The 21,019-nt window shown below is 46.4% G+C and overlaps 3 protein-coding genes across 7 annotated transcripts in view; 2 read left to right on the top strand and 1 right to left on the bottom strand.

Moving 5' to 3' along the window:
• The window catches only part of FBXO45 (F-box protein 45), a 5,820-nt gene extending 5,066 nt beyond the window's left edge, over positions 1-754 (bottom strand). The window contains exons 1-2 of the mRNA XM_041416186.1: positions 739-754; positions 235-376 (exon numbers count right to left, since the gene is read on the bottom strand). Coding sequence (XP_041272120.1) covers positions 235-376; positions 739-754 — 158 coding nt within the window. The remainder of the gene's footprint in view (positions 1-234; positions 377-738) is intronic.
• WDR53 (WD repeat domain 53) lies at positions 9-5,294 on the top strand. Its single transcript, XM_041416284.1, has 3 exons — positions 9-70; positions 1,044-1,535; positions 4,043-5,294. Exons 2-3 carry the CDS (start codon positions 1,059-1,061, stop codon positions 4,628-4,630), a joined length of 1,065 nt encoding a protein of 354 aa, XP_041272218.1. The 5' UTR covers positions 9-70; positions 1,044-1,058; the 3' UTR covers positions 4,631-5,294.
• Positions 5,295-6,238: 944 nt separating this feature from the next.
• Positions 6,239-18,558, top strand: RNF168 (ring finger protein 168). 5 transcript variants are annotated; one of them, XM_041416245.1, is made up of 11 exons: positions 6,239-6,384; positions 7,832-8,034; positions 10,619-10,762; positions 11,017-11,217; positions 11,519-11,587; positions 12,134-12,478; positions 13,528-13,604; positions 14,735-14,911; positions 15,557-15,681; positions 15,962-16,049; positions 16,559-18,558. In XM_041416245.1, exons 6-11 carry the CDS (start codon positions 12,178-12,180, stop codon positions 17,624-17,626), a joined length of 1,836 nt encoding a protein of 611 aa, XP_041272179.1. In that variant the 5' UTR covers positions 6,239-6,384; positions 7,832-8,034; positions 10,619-10,762; positions 11,017-11,217; positions 11,519-11,587; positions 12,134-12,177; the 3' UTR covers positions 17,627-18,558. The 5 variants fall into 5 exon arrangements, with proteins under 5 accessions (XP_041272179.1, XP_041272180.1, XP_041272181.1 ...); XM_041416246.1 differs by having other exon boundaries at positions 7,828-8,034; XM_041416247.1 differs by lacking the exon at positions 7,832-8,034 and having other exon boundaries at positions 10,624-10,762.
• The last annotated feature ends 2,461 nt before the right edge of the window (positions 18,559-21,019 follow it).

Genomic DNA, 21,019 nt, shown 5'->3' with positions numbered 1-21,019 from the left:
GGGGCGGCGGCGCCGCCGAGCGGAGCCCGGGGGAGGCGAGGGGAGCGCGGCCGAGCTGAGGGGAGCTGAGGTGAGAGCTGAGGCCCCCGCGCCTCCCGAAGCCCCCGGGACGGCCCTGGCAGCGCCGCGCCCCGCGGGCCGGGCCGGGGGCGGCAGCAGGGCTGGGCCTGCCGGGGCGGGGGGCGGTCGGACCGAGCTGCCGCAGGGCCCGGGGGTTGGTTGGGTACGACTCACCTGGGACCCCCGGGGACCGGCGGCCGCGAATCTGCCCCGATGCGAGCTGCGGGGAAGGTACCGGCCTTCTCTGTAGTGTTACTTGCTCGCCAAGACCGAAGTTCCTCTGGTGGAATGAATGGGCTCTGGCTGCTCTTTAGATCTGAGTCAACAAAAATCACATGGAAAACATAACGTGGTAAAAAAAAAAAAAAAAAAAAAAAAAAAAAAAAAAAAAAAAAAAAAAAAAAAAAAAAAAAAAAAAAAAAAAAAAAAAAAAAAAGAAGGTGAAACCGCCAGAAACAAGCCGTTTGTTGCCCAGGAGTTAGATAAATGCACGGACCTTAGGGCAGCGAAGCTGTCACACAAACCCCGTGTGCCTCTCTCTTTTCCTCCGCAGCGTCCCGGTCCCTCCAACACTTTTGTGTTACCCTTTTTCGCCCTCCCCTTAATTTTCTGCTGCTGTGCTCTCCTAGCAGTGCTGTGACACGGGCTGCTGCGGGCAGTCACACCTGGGAGGGTTACGGCTGGTGGGCGCCATGGGTGTGCTCTGCGAGCCCATTAAATGTGTTGCAACCTGTTTTAAGTTAGTAACACTTCTTTTAAAAAGTCTCGTTGTGTTGTTTAGGTTGGAGACCGGTTAGCACCGCGGCTGTGCCTGGTGTCGCTGCTGTTTGAGCGAAAGCTCCACTTGGGTACTGAGCTGTCCTGAGCTGTCGAGGTGCCCGTTTTAACTGGACACTGCGGTTTCAGGATGATATTGATGAGTTCCTGCTGTAATGAGACCAAAACAACCACCTCAGTTCAGGGCTTGTTTTTGTTTGTTGCAGGGCTGTCCCTGAAGCATGGCGGTTAAGTGGAGCGGGGGGCATTCCTCCTCTGTGCTGTGCCTGGCCGTGAGCGCGGAGGGGCTGGTGGCCTCCGGCGCGGAGCGGGGCGAGCTGGCGCTCTGGGACGGGGCAGGCTCGCCCGTGGCTCAGCTGCGGCTCCCGCAGGCGGAGGACGTGACCTCGGTGGTGTTCTCCGCCCGCCGGCCCGGCACGCTGTTCGCCTCCCACGGAGAAACCATCAGCGTGCTGGATGTCCGCTCCCTCCAGGAGCCCCTGCAGCGCTTCCACGTGAACGAGGAGGAGATCAACTGCCTCTCGGTGAACGACGCCGACAGCTTCCTGGCTGCGGCCGATGACTCGGGGGCCATCAAGGTTGTGGACTTGGAAAGCAAGAAAGTCAGCCGGTCCTTGAGACACTCCAACATCTGCTCGTCTGTTGCCTTCCGACCTCAGCGGCCTCAAAGCCTGGTTTCCTGTGGACTGGACATGCAGGTGATTTGCATACGTGTGCACGGTTATTAATGAAGTGAAACAGTAATTACCCACCTGGGTAGTGAGGCACCCGCAGACTTTCACCGAGCACGAAGGTGTTCGGCCTGCAGTCACTGGAAAGCTCCCTCACTATTCTGAAGTAGTTTTGGCCCAAAACCTAAGTGTTGGGGCTGTTGGTGCTCTGTTCCACTCAGCAGCTTCCGCCCCTGTTTTTATCTTCATCGACATTTACAATTCAAAAGTGAGTGGGGTGAGGGGAAATCAGAATACACTGCAAAGCTCACTTGTGCTGTACTAGCTCTTTGTTGGACTGAGCAAAACCAGCAGCTGTCCCTAGGGATCAGGTGTGGCTGCAGATGAGGTGCAAAGGATGGTGAGGAAAAGGCACAGTGCTTGAGGCAGGCAGGTAGAGCAGCATCTTTCCAAGTGGAACATACCGCTGTGAGGACAAGTGATTTGTATAATTTATCCTTTGTTCTGTTACCATCTTGGAAGCATGAAATGTTCTTTGCCTTTTAAACTTTCCTGTCCTCATCTGGAGGAAACTTTGTCCTTTGCATTTCTGAGAAAAGAATACAAAGGACATGCTGAGAGTTAAGCCCAGAACAGATATATTTCAGTAATTTCTTTCCAGTGGTTGAGGTCTGACCACATTCCTGGTTTAGCCTGATATGAAAACTGTCACTTCTCGAAGGTTTCTGTGGTTCCAGTGGTGTCAGGGTGAAGTTTGTGTGACAGGTTTGAGCAGTTTCACCCCTGTGTTCTTGAAACCAAAGTACATCTCACACCCATTAGAGCAAATACATGCTGATTTTTAGCATAAACTGTGTTTTTCTGTGTTAAAGCCATGGTGATGAATCCTGTTTGGGAGGAGTAAAGACTCAGTGTTGTGGTGTATGCAACTCAGTCCCTCAGCTGGCTTAATTTTGGTCCCTAAAATGCAGATACACAAGCTTGTGGCTGGAAACTTTTTATCAGAATTGTAAACATTTATGTAGAACTTGGTACAAGTGAGCTGATTATTTTTTGTGACTTTTAATACTGGTTTCATTTATTGTAGCTCAACAAGTTGGTTTTTAGGTGAAAGTCAGTATCCCAAAACGGGATTTCACTAGTGTGCTTTTGTACAGTGAAAAGAGCATCATTCTGCATTGAGGCTGTATTTAAGATACACAATTTCCCAAAGGGGAGCTTAGCTGCAGAACCCTGAAGCCCTGTGCTGCACCATGCCTTTGGACAAGTTATGAGCTCTACAAGACATGTCCTGGGCTTATCAAACCCTCGGGGAAGCCGTGGCTGGTGAGAACTGAAATTCAGGTTCCTGGAGTTCTTTCAGGAGTTTTGATGAAGGAGGAAAATGCCATGAGGACAGAAAATACTTAGTTTGCAGAAAACTCTTCAGCAGTTGATGGATTCATCAGATTGTTGCAGTCCTGTCTCTGATGAAAACAGGAGTATTTTCTGTAAGCATCACGCAGCCCCTCTGATTTACAGTAAATCTCAGTTGTTGTGGAAGTAGTTTTAGTGCAGCAGCAACAGCAGTAACTGAAACAGGAAAGTGACAGGAAATATATTTCAGATGTTCTAGTGTGATTTGGATTCCAGAAATGCAGAGCCAGGCTCTTTTGTGAACTAAATTTAAAGACTTCTTATTGGTGATTACTACTGAAGGAGTATTTTTATTAATAACAAATTGCAGCTTAGCTTTATGAAGCAAACAGTACACCAGTGCTGCATTAGACTGACGTGTGCTTTTCAGTCTGTTGGCCTTGAGAATGCTCATTGTCAATCCAGATCCTATAAAAGTCTTGAGAGCATTATTTTTAATTGCCTCAGTATAAATCTGTAGTGCTTGAACTGCTGTACAAGAGACACAGGATTCTTCACTGGGGGCTTGGAGGTGGGGTAGCATTGGAAAAGGAAGTCTAAAAGCACGACCTGCCCCATCTCAGTAGGTAAAGCATGCCCTACTCCATAGCACAAACCAGATCTAATCACTGGATATAAAAATACATACAAATATGCCTGTTTAAAAACCATAGCCTCAACTGCTGTTTGCCTTTTGCTGTCCCACTTTTCAGACATCTTTGTGGAAGTGACTATTATAGGCCAAGCAGCAGAGACAGAAATGCAGAATGATAATGATCTCTGTTCACTGCTAGGGTTTCCCTGTCCCTCCTTCTCAATAATTGATGTGCAGTGTATCATGATTACTACTGCTGAGATGAATGCAAAAGCTTTTAGAGCAGTGTTTGCATCTCTTCCGTGGTCTGAAGGTCTGAGTCATTGACTGCAGAGTGTGGTGCTGGGGCTTTGGAAAGCAGGCCAGAAAGATTTGCTACATTTGCTACATTTATTAGGGCAAGTTTAACCCCACCTTACACCCCTTGGACTCATGCACAGCCTTTGCTCTGCTAGGACAAGAAGTGTGGTTGCTTATTTTATTATTCAAGATCCCATTTGAAGTAAAACACACAACTGATTCATCGTGCTGGGTTTTTTTCCAGGTCATGCTGTGGAACCTGCAGAAAGTTCGTCCCTTGTGGACCATGAACCTGCAGGAGTGTGACATGGAGGAAGAGAGCCCACAGTCAGCTGGGCAGTTCTTCAACCCGCCGCTCGCACATTCCCTGTCTGTCGCCTCGTGCGGCAACGTCTTCGGCTGTGGAGCTCAGGATGGTAAAATCCGAATATTCCGAGTCACCGGTGCCAGGTTCGAACATGAGCTGGAGTTCCAGGCTCACAGCTTGGGAGTCTCTCAGGTGCTCTTTATGCCTGAGGCATACCAGTTGTTGTCTGGAGGAAACGATGGGAAAGTCTTGCTCTGGGATGTCAGCAGCAACGTTGGGAAGCAGCAGAAAAGTCCAGCGAAGTCTCTGCACAGGAGGAAAGCCCAAGCGGCTGCTTCCAGCAGAAAAGATGGGAAGCTCAACAAAGCGACCTCAAATGAACACCCTGGAGTTGTGCCAAAGCTCAGCATTGAGCACGGAGAGAAGGTGAACTGGCTGTCATGTGCAGAGATCAAAGGCTCCAGGAGAGTGTTGGTTGCTGACCAGAGCAGCTCTGTATCAGCCTATCCATTGCCAGAACCTTAAGGCAGCCAGGTGCTTACAGAAGTCTGGGGGACAAAACCACTTCTCAGAGCCAGTTACATCCACTGACAGTGAGCTGGACAGTGAACCCCTCTGGGTCCCTGGGAAGGGAAGGGGTTTGCTGTGCACTGGCCTCGTGCTGGTTCTTTGTGGCTGTTGTGCTCACAGCCACTCTCTCTTGCAGGGTTGGCAGTTTGCTGCTTGAATTTAAGTGAAACGGGTCTCTATATTTAGGGGTAACATTAGTTCATGGCTAAGCTGATGTAATTAAGGCTGGAGGAGAAAATTAGTGCTCAGGAGACACCCACAATGCTAAGTGAGGCTTCTGAGCAGTAGCAGGGCTGTCACTGGCTCAGCTCTGTGTAGTTTGGGCTGTTGCAGTGCTCCGTGTGAGTTCTCCCATGAAGCTGTGTCCCAGTTGGCTTGAACTGGTTATGGTGGAATCTGGTTTTCATTGCTCTGTCAGCAGCTGCATAGACTAGAGATGCATCAATTAATGAGTAATCAAATGAGTTTCCCTGTGGTTGCCAACTGAATTTTTTCACTGTAGCAAAAGAAGGAGCAGGGGAACTGTTACACCTGTTTGCTGGGTCAGCTGTCAGTTAGTTGTGTATCCCAGGGAAAAAGAACTATTACACTTGTATTAATAAATGCTTTCTCAGTCACTGTTCCCTTGTCCTTAGAATCACTCTAATAGTGCCAGCCTCACACAAAATTGTGTCAAAAAGTTTATTGTACCCCCATCACAGGGTGAATACGAAGGGCCAAAGGCACAGCTTCTACTTACCCAAATACTTCCTATCTTCCCAAAGCTTTGAAACGCAATGAGCAGAACTTGGCTTGCTATGAGCTTCCCTTCATTTGCAAATTGAAGGTAGGAAGACCTAAGTGGAAATGTTACAGCTCTGGACATTTTCCGTTCATGCTGGATTTTCCATGAAGTGGGCAAATAATTTTTTTAAAAAGAGGTTTTTTTCATGGGCTATCCTTATCCTATCACAGAACTGAATTCCTAGTGCTTGCTGAGGACCTGCTGCACTGATGGGAGGCTTGGGTTTGTGCTGCTGTGTTTCACCAACTGGGTTGTTACCAGACTCATATTATATTGAAAAATTTTCTAGCTCTTTTTTTTTACATACCCAGCTCTGGCAAATCATTATCTGGTTGTGCTGCCTCTCTCCACCCTTTATGGAGGAGATTCCAACTGTCTTGGTTTTGCTCAAAGCAGCTCCCTGCCACCAAATACAAACTCATCCAAATCAGATTTTACCTTCATACCTTTTTAATTAAAAATACCAAAGGCAATCTGCTTGTACAGCCTTTCCCAGCAGGAGACTTTGGCCCAAGACATGATCTGGTGGGCGCAACAGCAAATCAAAGCCAAAACACAGCAATAAAAAAAAAAAGCTGAAAATTGTAGTTGCTCCCTTTTGTGTTTCCTGTGAATTAGTTCATCTGTGAAGACATGGGATCAGTGGGGCAGAGGAAGGGGTCAGGTTGGGCTGTGTGGTTCAGTGCGTGATATGTCCATGAACGTGTGTTGGTGCATCCATGACCTATATTTGGATATACAGGCTATAAAAAGCCTGGGAACAAACAACCTCCCGCAGGACTCGGATCCCCTGTCCCTGCTGTTGCTGCCGGCTGCAGGAGAGAGGAGCGAGCCCGCTCCAGCTCTTATTTCTCGTCTTGGTGTTCTCCAGGAAGATGGCGAAAGCCAGCATCTCCCTGCACTCCCTGAACGAGACGCTGAACAGGTCCTGCGGGGCTAGGGAGGGCACGGAGGGCTGGGGCATGGGACACCAGGCTAACCTGTGCTTCTCTGGAAACTTCTGTGGGCAGCAGGGTGTGAGCACACATCGGGTGTATGCAGGGAGGGAGGAGCTCATGAACAGGATTCATCTCTCCTTCACTCGCTGGGGAGGAAAGAGGGAGCTCCATGGTGGTGTTCATTCCCTGGCTGTTTGCTGCAGGATTTGGGCAGTTGCTCCATCACCCATGGCCTGCAGCTGCATGAGGGCACTTGGTCTGTTCAGCCTGGGGGAGACTGAGGGGAGACCTCACTGAGGTTTACAACTTCTTCATGAGGTGGGGAGGAGGGACAGACACTGATCTCTGTGGTGCCCAGTGACAGGACCTGAGGGAACGGCCTTAAGTTGTGTCAGGAGAGGTTTTGGTTGGATATTAGAAAAACATTCTTCTCCCAGAGGGTGGTCAGGCACTGAAGAGGCACCCCAGGGAATGTCACAGCACCAAAGCTGCCGGAGCTCAAGAAAAATTTGGACAATGCTCTTGGGCACAGGGTGGGATTGCTGTGGGGGGACAGGAGTGCATCCAGAAGTTGGATCTGTGTGGATCCTTTCCAAGTCAGCATATTCTGTGTTTCTGTGAAATTTGGGCTTGCTGTTCTAATTGGAGATTTGAGGTGAACTTCTGATTTTCAAACCATGCCTCAGAGGACGGTTCAAAGATAGGGAATAAGTGGTTATCATGAGCAATAAAACCCCACAAGAATGGACCTTAAAAGTTTAAGGAAAGCAAATCACCATTACTGGGGAATCAGGTCATAGGTGATGCTGATTCACCCTCCATTTCCAAAGCCTGCACTTGGCAGAGGAACGTGACCAACAGGTTCATGACTTCCTGAAAAATAATCCAGCCTCAGCTGCCCCCGCTGGCACTGATCCGTGCTCGGCTGTGCAGCAGCAGGCACCAGTGGTGGTGGCTCAGAGCAGATATAAAGATATGAGCATGGATGTTCAGGAAAAAAAATAAAAAGAGGGTCTGAAATTCTCAGCAGTTAGAGGAGGCAGGATACTGTCCCCACTCTCTGGATTTTCACATTACTGGGAGGGAGGTGAGGCCCTGGCGCAGCTGTAGCTTCCCCTGGATCCCTGGCAGTGCCCAAGGCCAGGCTGGATGGGGCTAGGAGCAACCTGGAACAGTGGAAGGTGTCCCTGCCCATGGCAGAGGGTGGAATGAGGTGGGCTTTAAGGTCCTTCCAACCCCAAGCATTCTGGGATTCTACGACATGTTACATTTAAAGGCAAACTATGCAGTGTTGAGACACTTAAAAGTCAAATTAGGTGTCATACATACAACTGTGGTTTACCTGCAGTAAAAAGGATCCCTGTCAAGAGTATCACAGCTGATGGGATGCAGTACTTCTGCTCAGGAAATGAATGATTATGTGTTGACAGACAGACAGCTGACAGACTTGGAAAGAAACTGCTCCTCTTGTCGAGATACTGCTCATACTGTTGGCTCACCCACAGCCTTTATGACTCTGCTTCACACAATGGTGAACACAAAAGCAGCTATTGGAGACCTGACCAGAGGGAGGAACGATGAAACAACTCCTGAAAGAAAAAAGTGAAAATTAATTCTGTGGGAAACCGCTTGAAGAAGTATGTGTCTAATGTACCATGGAGCGAGGGAATGGGGAGAGCTCAGATGTGGGATGCTGCACTGGCCTGGAAAATCAAACCCACGGAGTGACAGCTCTAAAATGTCATTTTCTGTAAATGCCTGAATAGCAGATAAGGTTTTACATAGAAGCACACTTGAGAGAATTGGGAATGCTGGAGCTTCTACTGCGTGGCTTCCAAGTATGTTCTGTGTGCTAACAAGAGAGGAATTTTAAGAGCTTTCTGGTAAAGAATGGGGATGTGGTTTGTTTGTACACTAGTCAGAGTTAGAGGTCACTGACTTAGTGGTAATTTCACTTACATTAAAGGAAAAAGTGTTCAGAGGTCATGATGGAAATGAAAACAGGAGGTTTAATCCATTCTTCCTCTTTTCATTCCAAACTTAGATCAAGAGGCAGCAGCACTCGGTCTATCAGAATTCAGTTACAGCTGTGGGAGTTCAGTTATGGATCTACCGTGGTATAACTGAACAGACATTTTTAGATCCAAAATTAGCAAATGCTGAAATGTTTGTTGCAGGTGCTTAAAAATACAGAAGATTAATTTACAGACAGGCAATAAAAAATGTTAGAGAGACAAAACTGGTCAAATAGTAAAGCATTGGACTGAAGCCTGCTGAGAAACCACTGCTGCACTGAGTACCATTAGTGATGAGATCTTAGATAACTTCACCCTTACTTGTACAGGAGGAAGTTGGAGAATGGGCTGTGAGGAAGCTTATTTACCATGATAAAAAGCTGCAGACCAACAATTCACGGGCAAGAACACTCATTATCTGACAACCCAGCTCTGAAAGTCACAGCAAACCCCAACTCACCTCAGTTTCTGCACTTGCTCTCTCCGTGCTGACAGATTCGATCCAATTATGACACATCAATCCTTCCAGTTCTTCTGAACTCCCTGCATTTCTACATGACACCAGCTTAGTTTTCCAAATAAAGTTCTATTTTCGTCCCAAAATTCTTGCTGAAGCAACAGGAGTCCTACAACAGTAAGAGGAACTTCGCCAGGCTGCAGGGGAAGCCTCTAGCCTCAGAAAAGAACAGAAAATCGTTAGACAAGGATCTGCACAAGCGGCCAGACAATGAATTAAGGTCGAGGATACTTAGTAAAATATGCCACTGGTAAATCTTTTTTTTTCTCCTCATTCAGGTCAGCTGCAGACAGAATCCAAAGTAAGGTTTGGTTTGGAGAAGGGGAGGCAGGAGTAGAGGCAGGGAGGGAGAGGGAGGAGCTGCTGATAGGAAAAAATGGCATTTTTGGTCCATCTCTTAGAACAACAGGCATTAAAATACCGTGGGATACATGTCAAAGAATGGAAAAATGTTTGAAGGGTTTTGTTTTGGCTTTTTATTTTTTAATGTCATCACCAGCTGCTGTGTGTTTTGTCCTTACAAAAAGTTCATCCAAAGATACAGGTAACAGAATGTTTAACACAGGTAGGTCACAGAAGCAATGGAACAAATTAGGAATGAAAAAAGATAAGGAAAACTATGTAGATAATAATATTTGCTGATACTGTAGTTATTGTTAGCTGATAGAGCCTGAAGTTTTGCCAGTAAAATAAAAAGAAAAAATCACAAAAAATTCTGTAAGGAGTAGGTGATGCTCTGCTAGTAAATTACTATTGCCTACATAGTACTGAGATAGTTGTTCAGTACTTAGGAAGGAACTTTGAATTATTTACATTAGCTTTCAGATCCTCAGGATTCTCAAGAACACAGCTCAATGTCAATCAGGTAAGTGAGGAAAATGTGAGAAAACTAGGTTTATAAAAACCACCCACAGTGACAGAAGCCTAGCACACACTGTCTCCCCAGGAAAGAGAAATGGGTAGAAAAATAAATACTGGCATTCCCTTGTATCTTCTCTCAATACAGCAAGTTCTTTTAAACAAGGCAGTTTTCTTCAGCAAAAGTGGAGTGGCTTAAAACTCAAAACCTCATCTTTATAATTTACAATTTTAAATAGGGAAAACCACAACAGATAGCAAATAATGAAAAAGGAGATAATAAATACAAGCTATGAAGTAGTTTTTATCACAGTTGTTCCATGGAAGGACAGTGCCATTTAAAAAAAAACCAAAAAAAAAACCCACTGTAAGTGGCTTGTTTATTATTTGCATAATTTTTAACCAGAGGAGGAAGAAGTTCTGCTCAATGTTAAATGAAAATGGTTCAAAAGACCGTTACATTACAAATAAAAGATAAATCACCTCAAAATGTGTTAGAGAAAAACAAAAGACCATGACATTGCAAATAAAAGATAAATCACCTCAAAATGTGTTAGAGAAAAACCTGTGCCACTGATAATACATGTGGTTGAGAGCCACAGATATGTCTACATACTCATTGTGCAGCTGTATTTGGAGATGTCAAGATCTCTGCACCAGGCAACGGCCAAAAATATGTGACAACAAACCTTGACTTTTAGTTGTGTTTGTTCTCACAAACCATGGGAGGACGCCCAGAACGGGGTCTGAAACTGTTCACGATGCAATGTCACGGCAGAAAGCCCCAAATCCTTCCGAAATTCCCTTAAATTCTCGTTTTCCACCGCCCAGAGTAGAAAGCAGGCTGCTGTCGCTGGAGGCTCGGTTCGCACAGCTGGACTCCAGCCTGCAGACCCTGGCGCACGACTTTGAGCGGCAGGCCGAGATGCTGGAGGCGGACCTGAGGCGGGATGTGCCGTGGGCACCTGCGGCCAGGTGAGCTCAGCCAGGGACCAAAGCAGGGAGCAAAGCCCGGCTCCCAGCCGGCCTTGGGTACTGCAGGGCACGGCGCGGCCACGGCTCCGCGGGGCAGGCTGTGCCAGCGCCGCAGCACCCTCACAGGGAAGGTTTCATCCCTAACATGCCACCTAACGCGGCTCTCTGGCTGTGGGAAGCCGTTCCCGCCCTGCCCATCACGACAGCAGAGCCCGCCTTCCCCCTGAGGGACCGCGGCCTCTGTGTCCCAGCAGGCTCGGCGGAGCGGGTGGAAGAGGAGAAGGAGGAGACAGGAGAAGAGGAGGAGGAGGAGAAGAAGGAAGGAGAAAAGGAGAAGGAGGAGACAAAGGAGGAGGAGGCGGAGCCCTGAGGCGGGCGGCGGGAACGGCTCCCGAGTGAGGGGCGGAGCGGAGCCGCCATTGCGGGAGCCGCGGCCTTTCGCGGCCTCCGGAGCGGTGGGTGCCAGTCCCGCGGGGACCCTCGGGGCTGGGGGTGACGGGGCCGGAGGGGGACGAGGGGCTCCCTTTTCGCTGGGCGCCGACGTCCTGGGCGTTATTTTTTTGTCAATAAAAATAGCGGAAATAATAAAACTCGCCTTAACGTGTATTTGTCTCCCTGGAGAGTTCTCTGTGAGGAACGGCAGCCTTTCTTTCAAGGGCCGCCTGTCTCTGAAGCTGCCTGTTTAAGAAGCTTGTAACTTAAATGTCGGTGGGTTTATGCTTTTGCTATACGTGTCTTTTGTTTTCTCTCCCACAGTATTGCTGGGCCAAGTGGAAAAATCGTGAGGACACAGATGACCCCCACAGTGTCAAGTCATACAAGAAGGTGCTGAAGTTTTAATTCTTCATTTATCTTAAGAAAAAAGGAATTTTAGCTTTTTAGTCCTAGCTTAAACAAGCAAATGAATGAGGAAGAAGCTGCTCTGCTCTGGTGTATTTCACCGTCAGGACATGCTGAAAGCAAGCTTGTGCCAAAAGCAGCTCTCAAGGGATGTGCACGTACTGAAAAAATGAGTGAATGGAAGGTTAAGGTAACTGGAATAACATCCAGCACATCTTATCATAGACAGGGAATGATGGAAGAAGAGGGGAGTAACAGAGGTGGTCGGAAGAACTCTCACCTTCTTTTCCCCCCTCTCCTTACCACCTCCTTGCTATCCCGAAAGCATCTGTTACAGCTCACAGGAAAACCTGGTACAGTTTTTCCATGATTTCTGTAAAGCTCTGCTTCTTCCTCAGGAATCTCTAAGGCTCTGAGAAAAGCAACCACTTAAGCAGGCTTCTAAACCTACTAACATTTTCTTGAAGTAGCTGTAAAACATTTTGTATTTTACTTCCCATAAGGAACATAAATGTTTGTTTTTGCTTTCAGGCCCTGATGTTGTCCTAAGTGCTGCTCCTCTCCCTCAAGTCAGTATGTCGAAGATACCCACGGCCCCGCTTTCCTTGTCCGACTGCCTCTGCCAAATTTGCATGGAGATCTTTGTGGAGCCTGTCACGCTGCCGTGCAGCCATACCCTCTGTAATTCCTGCTTCCAGATGACCGTGGAAAAGGCCAGCCTCTCTTGCCCCTTCTGTAGGCGTCGAGTCTCTTCCTGGGCACGCTACAATACCCGCAGAAATACTCTCATCAACTGGGAGCTCTGGGAGAAGATTCAGAAGAATTACCCAGAGGAGTGCGAGCGCAGGATGAACGGGCAGGATTTGGATGAGGAGAGTAAGTGAAACGTCACTTGTCCTGGGATGTCTCTGCTTTGCCACAGGAATTACTGTGAGTGACTTCAGGTGTTGGGAAATACAGAGCTGTGGGTAGGCAGGTGTGTTACTGCTGGCAGAGACAGAGCTCTCCTGCAAAAGAGGCAGGGGACAGGTGGGCAATGCCTTCTTTATTTGTAGCACAGAGGATAAAAATTACATTTTCTGGTGATTTCAGTGAGTATTTGTTCATGCCTTTGGTGTGGGGTATCAGTGCCTGGCCTTGTTCATTGCTGGTTTGCAGCTGTAGCATCTGCAGAGTGAGTCTGTGTGTTTCTTTATCAGGTCAAGTGAGTGAAGTGGTTAAAAGATTTTTAGGTGTTAATTAGTTTGGTTGAAATTCCAGGGGTTCAGTCAATGCAAGAATCTGTGAGCTGAAAATTGTGGTGTCAGAGAGAAGGAAGTGAAACTGATTAACTTTTTGAAGAAGGATTTTGGGGTTTATGATGTTACAAGCACCCCTGGGGACATTTTGGTAGGTTAGCCATAGGGCAGCTTGTTCCACTTGCAGTGTTCTGAGGTCTTTTTAATGAAAAAGAGTGAAATACACAAATTATGGTCAGTGTACCAACAGAGAATGAATGAGGGAATGGTTTGGGTTGGGTGAGACCTTAAAGATCATCCCAGTCCACTTCCCTGCTATCAGCAGGGACACCTTCCACTATCCCAGGTTGCTCCAAGCTCCATCCAGCCTGGCCTTGGACACTTCCAGGCATGGGGCAGCCACAGTTTCTCTGGGAGACTTGTTCCACTGTGTTTGCTTTATATACAGTGCTTGGGAAACACTGCCTGTTCCTGCCACTCTGTAACACCACGCTTTGCTACTGTGCAAACTTTATTCCTTGGTGTTTTCTTGCTTTATTCCTTCCTTTTTCAATCACAGCATTTGATTTAAGTCAAATCATTCCCATGGCAGGGTATGGAGTTGAAATCCTTTGTTGTTAAAATCCTTTGTTGTTGACTGTCATGACTTTGTTGACTTTGGTTTTTCCTCTCCTTCCTCTTGATTAGTCTGTGTCCCCAAGCCGCAGCACCAGCTGAGCAAGCCTGGGGAGCTGAGGCAGGAATATGAAGCAGAGATTAGTAAGGTAAGTCTAAAAATATGTCTAAAAAGCATAAATGCTTTGTATCCAGTTATTTGAATTGTTTCCAGAAACAGCTGTAATTTTATTTAATAGTAAACATACATAAAAGGGCATTGCAGCTGCAAGGACATACTGGTCACTCCTGAATAATGAGTTACATTGGTGGAAGAGATTTCTTTGTGTTTGACATGAGGTGACATTCTTGATCTATACCTCCTACCTCATCTCTCAGTCAATGTGTATAAAAGTAGCAAATGTAGAAATTTGGAATTGTTTGGGCTTTGGTTTTATATTTATCTTCTTGATTTCCCTCCGAGTAAGAGACCTCAATTAGATAACCTTCAATAATGAACTTACAGCATTTTCTCTCTTTGTTCACTCTGTTACCTTTGCATATTTGAAAATCAATAAAGATTTTAAAAAATTCTCAGTTTTGGCCTATTTAAGGATCCTTCCTCCAATTCAGACACAGTAGTATTAAGATTTAGAGTTGGGATGTATGGGAATGCACCTTTCCCTGAGAGCCCCTTGCTGGTGATTACAGGAGCACGTGAAGCAGAGGACTGGAGGGAATTTCCAAAGAAAGCTTTACTCTTGAAGTACTTTGCTCTCCTCATGGAGTTGCTGGTAACTGATCTCTCAGCATGTCTGCTGTAAGAAAGGCAGATGTAAAATTCCTGGCCTGCTGCTTTGGGTTTTGCACGTTTCAGGAGAGCAGCACTCTTCTAGAAGAGAGATGTGCAGTCTTTGAGATATATAATGATAAAAACAGTTGAGCAAATGCTGTGGGATAGCTAGGATTCAGCCTTAAACAGAATTTTAATCCCACTTTCTCTGTACATCCGTGTATTTTTGTTACTAACGCTTTGAAAAGGTGAAGACTGGAGTTTAACCTTGCAGGTTAACTGTATGATCTTAGAGAAACCCAAAGGTTTGCCACTGTGGTTGAACCCAAGGCTCTACACGCAGTATCCACGTGAGTCTTTCATCTTTGAGACTTGTGCAATGAAATGCTGCTGTGTTTTGTGAACAGTGAATGGTTCACGTTTAAGCAGTGTCAGCTGAGAGGTCCTGGTGTACAGTGTGGCCCTGCAGTAGTAACCAGGTGGATTTTTTTCAAACATCTGGTTTAGGTGGAGGCAGAAAGGCGAGCACATGAACAGGAGGAGAACAAAGCCAGTGAGGAATACATCCAGCGGCTGCTGGCAGAGGAGGAGGAGGAGAACAGGCTGGCAGAAGAGAGACGGAAGGAGATGGAGAAGCAGCTGAAGCAAGATGAAGAGCTGGCCTGGCAGCTCAGTAACAGTCTGGTGAGTTAGGATCAAATGGGACAGCAGCAAGTATCAATATAGTGCAAGCAACTTGGACTTCTCAGAGCAAATATTAACATTTGGAATAGTTTAAATTTATTTTAAAGCCTTGATTGACCATTAATTTTTGAAAAGCCAGGAGGAGGGTGAAGCCTGTGTAATACACACTTGAAATCCAGCACCCAGCATGTGTGCTGCATGTTTTCATTGTGAAATATTTTAAAACATTGATTTTCTGCTGTATGCTTCCTTTTCCTCATCTTTTTTTAAATCCTTCTTTGGAAGAAATGAATATGTGTAACCTGTACTGGAAGAAAGGAGCACACAGTCAAAATGTACCTTACCTTTTGGAGTTGGTTTTTTTTTTTTTTTTTAATTGATTTGTTTTGCTTAGTTGAATTTTTGCCACTCAGTGATGAAACCTGTGTACTTATTGAGCAAAGCCTCCTGTCCCTCAGTGCTAGATCCAGGAAGGTGTTTGGAACAGGTAACATTTCTTTCTCGTTAACCATCCGTTACTCACAGTTCTAGAATTCTTTGGACAACAGCAACTAATTCTACAGCAAAACCCAAGTAGTTCCCTGAGGTTTCTGCAGTTTGTGTTGTGTTTTGTTTTACCTAATGCTATTTTTACTTGTCTGGAAGAATGAGGATCCTGAGGGACACGTGCCCGGCAGCCCGACTCCAGCACACAGCCTCTCCCTTCAGGCATCCCCACTGAACCCGAGCAAGGCAAAGAACAAACCAAGCAACTCTGGAGACATTCAGAAGTAAGGGATTCAGCCAAGTGTTTCTTTAATTATTGGCCTGTTCCAGTGTCCCTCTGCCCCATTTGCTTCTTTGGAATGCTGTAGGCCAGTATCCTGAGATAACTGGGGGCAAATGGGAAGTTTTGAAGTTTAAAACATTTCCTCATAGGAGGAGAAGGGAAACACTTGCCTTCTTGTTGTTTTTTGTTTGTCAGAATGAACCTGAAGATCTTGAATAATGCAAAGGACTGACAATTCAAGGACAAAATGTTTAAAGGGGTATCCTTTTTTCCTTTTTAAGGTATCTGTCTCCAAAGAATTATAGTATGTTGGGATCAGCATCGTTCTCCAGTACCACAGGAAGAGTCAGGAGCAACTCTGTCTCTGGGGTAACAGGAATCATTTTGTTATAAATCTCACAGTTAGTAATTATGGGATATTTTCCCCTTGCCTGTAGGGTTCCAGTCCTCTATTCCCCTTGCACATTGGCACTGGGCAGGTTATATTGTCCTTTTTAAGCTACCTTTGGTATTCATGATTGGCAGTTCTGGAGCCTGCTGGCAGAGGGTGCACCCTGATCTACATCATTCCATGGCTGTCTTTCTGATCATTCCTGTAAGGCCTCCAAAGATGAGCAGGCTTGTACATTTAGTCTGAATCGCTGATAAGAGGAAAATGCTGCAGTTGTGGTTTCAGTCCTTTAGCTGGGTTTCTGCAGTAATTTTAAATATTTTAATTATTATTAAACAGTCAGGTATTTTTTATAAAGAGAAGTATCTGAGTTGCTATCCCGGAGCACTCAGGGGCAGTGCAGCCATGAGAAGTGAGTTTGGTATTTATTCACACCCATGGGCTTTTGATAAATTTACTTCATTAGTGGTGTCTCCCTTTTCTTCAGGACTCCAACAGCAATGAAGGCAGCAGTTCTGCAGTGCAGGATGAGCAAGAGGAAATGCCAACCCTGTCTCCACAGCTGACCAGTGTAAATAAAGATTCTGGAGCTAAGGATTCATTTTTGGAATCATGCATGAACTATTTCAGTGCCTCAGCTTCAGGTGAAACTGCCACTGTCAAGCAGGAAAAAACACCAGGACCAAATGGTTTAGAAGATGGAGTTCCAGATGCACTTCATGGAACCACAGAAGAGGAAGAGTCTAGGACAGTTCTTCTTAGATCCAAAGGAGATGATGGTGGAATAGAGTCAGACAGTGGCAATTTGACACATGTCCAAAGGGTAAACCTCGAAAAGTCTGATGAAAGTTGTACCTCTGGTCAGTTAGGAATGAATTGTGTGATGTCTGACAGCCAGACTGTGTTGCCTGGCCTGGGGAAGGAGGCTGGACTCTCAAATGAAGAGATACCAGAGAGGCCACAGAACTCTAAGGAGACTCCCAAAAGGAAGCTAGTGGAGGCCCCAGCTGATGCCATGATTGACTTGGACATGCTTGACAAGAGGAGAAGAACCTTTTCAGAAAGTGTAGAAGAGCAAGGAGAGCAGATGAATGATTTTAACTTGCAGACACAACGAGCCTTTGAGCAGGAGTTCTATGAAAGGCGCAGGCAGGAGGAGCAGGACAGGCTCCTGGCTCTGCAGCTGCAGAAGGAGCTGGACAAGGAGGAAAGGACACTGAACAGACAGAAGGGCTCTCCAGACGAGTATCTGCTTCGCACCAAACCACCTCGGTGTGGGAAAGCCTCTGCTGCCAGGAAGGAAAATTCCAAGGGGGCAAAAGACTCAAAGGGATCAAAAACACAGGCTGAAAGCAATCACCACAAGGCTCGGAAAGGCTCCTGCAATGAAAACTGGCAGTCCCCTGGCAGGGTCCGGGTGAAATCCCCCAGCGTCAAGGAAGGAAAGGTTTTGAATTGTGTGGTTAATACCAGTGACACGAATGATATTTGTTCACCGCCTAAGAACAAGCAAAAAACAATCCTGCAGATGTTTAAAAGCCCTGTTGCAGAGTAGATCAGAGCCGTGGACAGGTGGTGGAATGGGAATGGGAACTGTGGTGATGTTCTCCTGTGCTAGGCTAAGCTTCCCTAAGCGGTTTTGAGTGGTTGCCTTGGAAGGGAACCACTTTGGGCAGTGGCGCTGTGAGTTCTGAGAAGTTCTAACATACACACCCAGAATGTAACATTTTTTAATTGTTCCTTTCTTGAATATTATTTTCTAGCACTTGGAGCACTTCTTGCAGGAATCGGAACATTTCTTATTTTCTAATTTGCATTTACATGGTTTGGAATGTGAATACTGGCAGTGTTGGAAAGCAGTGATAACTGATGGTCTGATCTGAAAATGAGAATCCAAAGCCTTTCATGGAAAAGATGCACATTCCATGGAGGAAACCAATGAAAAATGAGTCTGTATTCCCAGCTGGCTGTCAGCTGCAAGGTTGAAGCTTCCCTCAGCACAACCACTGTTCTCGAAATTGAAGCACCTTGCTGGAATTTAGGCTGTTGCTGGAATTGCATTGTTGGCACACCCATTAACACTAGTGTAAGCAGACAGCCACTCTTTCACTCTCATGTGCTAACCCCTCCCTCAGACAAAGAGGAAAGAAACAGGTCATTCTCCCCTGACAAAGCCAAGGATCTTTTATGGATGCCAAGGCTGTGGGCATTCCCCTCTGTTCACAGAGATCCCTCCTGCAGATCCCATTTTCCCTGTTGTTAAGAACAAAATACTTCTGTTGTTAATGTCCTGTTAATGGTACATATGAATGTACAGTGGTGTTACTATACTTAATGCTGTTTCATTTTCATACTCTGACTGGTTTGAGTGTGATTAAAACAATAGTCCAGAAGCCAGTTATGATGGAGAAAGTTAAAAGGGAAAGAAGCAACTGAAGACTGGAGTTCAGTAATGACATAACTGTAATTAGAGATTCACATAGCTGCCCTGCCTGGCTGTAACTGTTCCCTTCCACTACTAAATACTGTTCCTGTTGGGTTTAAAACTGAAACAACTCAAAAAATACAATTAGAGATTCACATAGCTGCCCTGCCTGGCTGTAACTGTTCCCTTCCACTTTTAGAGGGCACTACTAAATGCTGTTCCTGTTGGGTTTAAAACTAAAACAACTCAAAAAATATTGTAATTTAGGCATGGAGGTGCTGAGGCCTGTAGGAAGTTGAGGCAACCAGATCCTACTATGCAGAGGAAGTTTTGCTAATTGCTTCATCTGTTTTATGAAGCCATATTTTGGCTTTTCTTTGCTTCTTCTGAGCTACTTTTGCACTGTCTGTGTTTGAAATGGATCTAAGTGCCAGCTGCAGTGCTGAAGGGTGTGTGCTAGTCATCAAAATCAGCAGATGTTTGAGTTTTGTCCTTTTTTTGAACCCCATTGATGACTTTAATTCTGTTCTAGGACATTCCTAGCAGACTTGTTTCTTCAGCAGCATCTTCTGATGGTTTAAGTTTAAAAAAACCAAATTTTATGGAAAGCATGACCAGCACACTGAGTCAAAAATAAGAATTGTTGGGATTTTTTTCCCCCAAAGCCTGCACATCTTATCATTGGTGGGCTCCTCATAAATAAATAAATAAATGTTCTGTTCAGAGATGTTTTTTGGGAAAATCACAACAGGTAACTAGTGGCAAATCCTTTGCTTTTTCTCCTGCTGCCTCAGCCATTGTTCTGGAAGCTTTCCTTCAATATGGGTCTGTTCTTCCTTAATCCTTAACACAGTTGGGATTATTTTCTGGTTGACCCATGATGTGAAAAAAACTTAATTAAAGGGTTTTTTGGTTTTTTTTTAAGGCAGAGCTACTGACTGTTTCCATGCTGGTGACCCTCAGCCTTTCCAGTCAGGGTAAGCCTGTAAAAAAACAAACCCTATTTTCAAAGCAGAATGAAAAAAAAAAAAAACAAAACAACAGAAAAACAACCAAAAAGACCAAACCAGGACTAAAAATTGATTGTTAGATAAAACCAAGCTTAACTGCAAAAGGTACAAAACCTGTCACCTATAGCAGCAGCCTTATCTGAGGTGGGATGATGTAAGCTCCCAAATTATCCCATTCCTCACCATATCCATGGCACAATAATCCTCACCAGGCATAACTTGGCTTATTCTTTTAGATCTTCATTGTTAGAGGGTGGGATTTGGGCACTGCTGAGTGGATTTTGGTTGTACCAACAGCTTGTTTGTGACCCTGTGGCTCCTTTGAAGGAGGTGAAATCATCTTTGTTTTCCTGGTGTTGGTGAAGCAGGAGTCTGTATTGAGATGTCTGGGCTGGTGTAGCAGATCACTGCTGCTCACCTGCCTTCAGCCCTGGAGATTAATTTGTCTTGTTTGTGAACAAGTTCAGCTCATCCAACTGCCAGGAAAAACAAAACAAGTGCCAAAACCCCAAATACTTCACAGGCTTGGTTGCTTCTCTGAGCACCAGAGCTGGTGGGGATGGGAGGCAGTAAGAGAGGGAACAGATGGACCTGTTTCCATGGCAGTGAGGTAATAAATTGTTAGAATTCTAGGGAAATGTCGGCTTTCTGTGGTACTGAGTTGACAAGTGTTACTGGCAAGGTGTTCAGCAGCAAGGCAGCCACATTCCTGCTGTGTGGGGAAACTGGAAAGGAGTAAAACATTCCTTTCCTGACATTCCTTCAGATGGCCTGGGGATCAGAAACACCTGGTGGGGACAAATCCAAGGGTGTCCTCTTCTGGCTTTGTGACAGTGATGGCAGGGTACCCTGGCAGGGCTCCCTGGACTGGTGCAGATGAGCTGTTCCTTGACCACCTCAGGTCCTGTCCCACAGAATCCCAGAATGGGACAGGCTGGAAGGGACCACAGTGGCTCCATCTGCTCCAGCAGGGCCATCCCAGAGCCCATGGCACACATTGTGTCCAGACAGCTCTGGGATATCCCCGGTGAGGAGACTCCACACCCTCTCTGGGATGTGTCCAGGGCTCTGTCACTGCCCTGGAAAGTTCTTCCTCGTGTCCAGGTGGAACTTCTGGGCTCAGTCCCTGCCCGTGGCTCTGGTGCCATTGCTGTGGCTGGAGCAGAGCCCGGGCCCTGCTCTGCCCCTCCTGCAGCCAGGGCCAGCCAGGGCTGAGGGTCCCTCTCAGCTGGGGCTCCTCTCCAGGCTGAGCAGCCCCAGCTCCCTCAGCCTTTCCTGGGCACCCACATGCTCCAGGCCCTTCAGCATCTCCACAGCTTCCCCCAGACCTGCTCAGCAGCTCCATGTGCTCCTCTCCTGAGGAGCCCAGAGCCGGACATAGCACTCCCAGGGCTGGACAGAGGGACCAGATCAGTCGCTGGTGTGCTGGGAGTGCTCTTCCCAGTGTCCCCCAGGGTCCCACAGGCCCTTCTGCCCCAGGACACTGCCGGCTCGGGGATAGCTGGTTGCCAGT

This window comes from Onychostruthus taczanowskii, unplaced genomic scaffold (genome assembly GCF_017590055.1).
Source record: "Onychostruthus taczanowskii isolate IOZ18803 unplaced genomic scaffold, ASM1759005v1 scaffold51, whole genome shotgun sequence".
NCBI classification, from domain to species: Eukaryota; Metazoa; Chordata; class Aves; order Passeriformes; family Passeridae; genus Onychostruthus; species Onychostruthus taczanowskii.
The sequence above is the reverse complement of the archived record's forward strand: the minus strand, read 5'-3'. Positions and strand labels throughout refer to the sequence as shown.

Coding starts and splice junctions, on each gene's coding strand:
- RNF168 (XM_041416247.1), top strand. CDS start 12,178: ATGTCGAAGATACCCACGGCCCCGCTTTCCTTGTCCGACTGCCTCTGC. Junction 14,912..15,556: donor GGCAGCTCAGTAACAGTCTG/GTGAGTTAGGAT, acceptor CTTGTCTGGAAG/AATGAGGATCCTGAGGGACA. Junction 15,682..15,961: donor AACTCTGGAGACATTCAGAA/GTAAGGGATTCA, acceptor TTCCTTTTTAAG/GTATCTGTCTCCAAAGAATT.
- WDR53 (XM_041416284.1), top strand. CDS start 1,059: ATGGCGGTTAAGTGGAGCGGGGGGCATTCCTCCTCTGTGCTGTGCCTG. Junction 1,536..4,042: donor CCTGTGGACTGGACATGCAG/GTGATTTGCATA, acceptor GTTTTTTTCCAG/GTCATGCTGTGGAACCTGCA.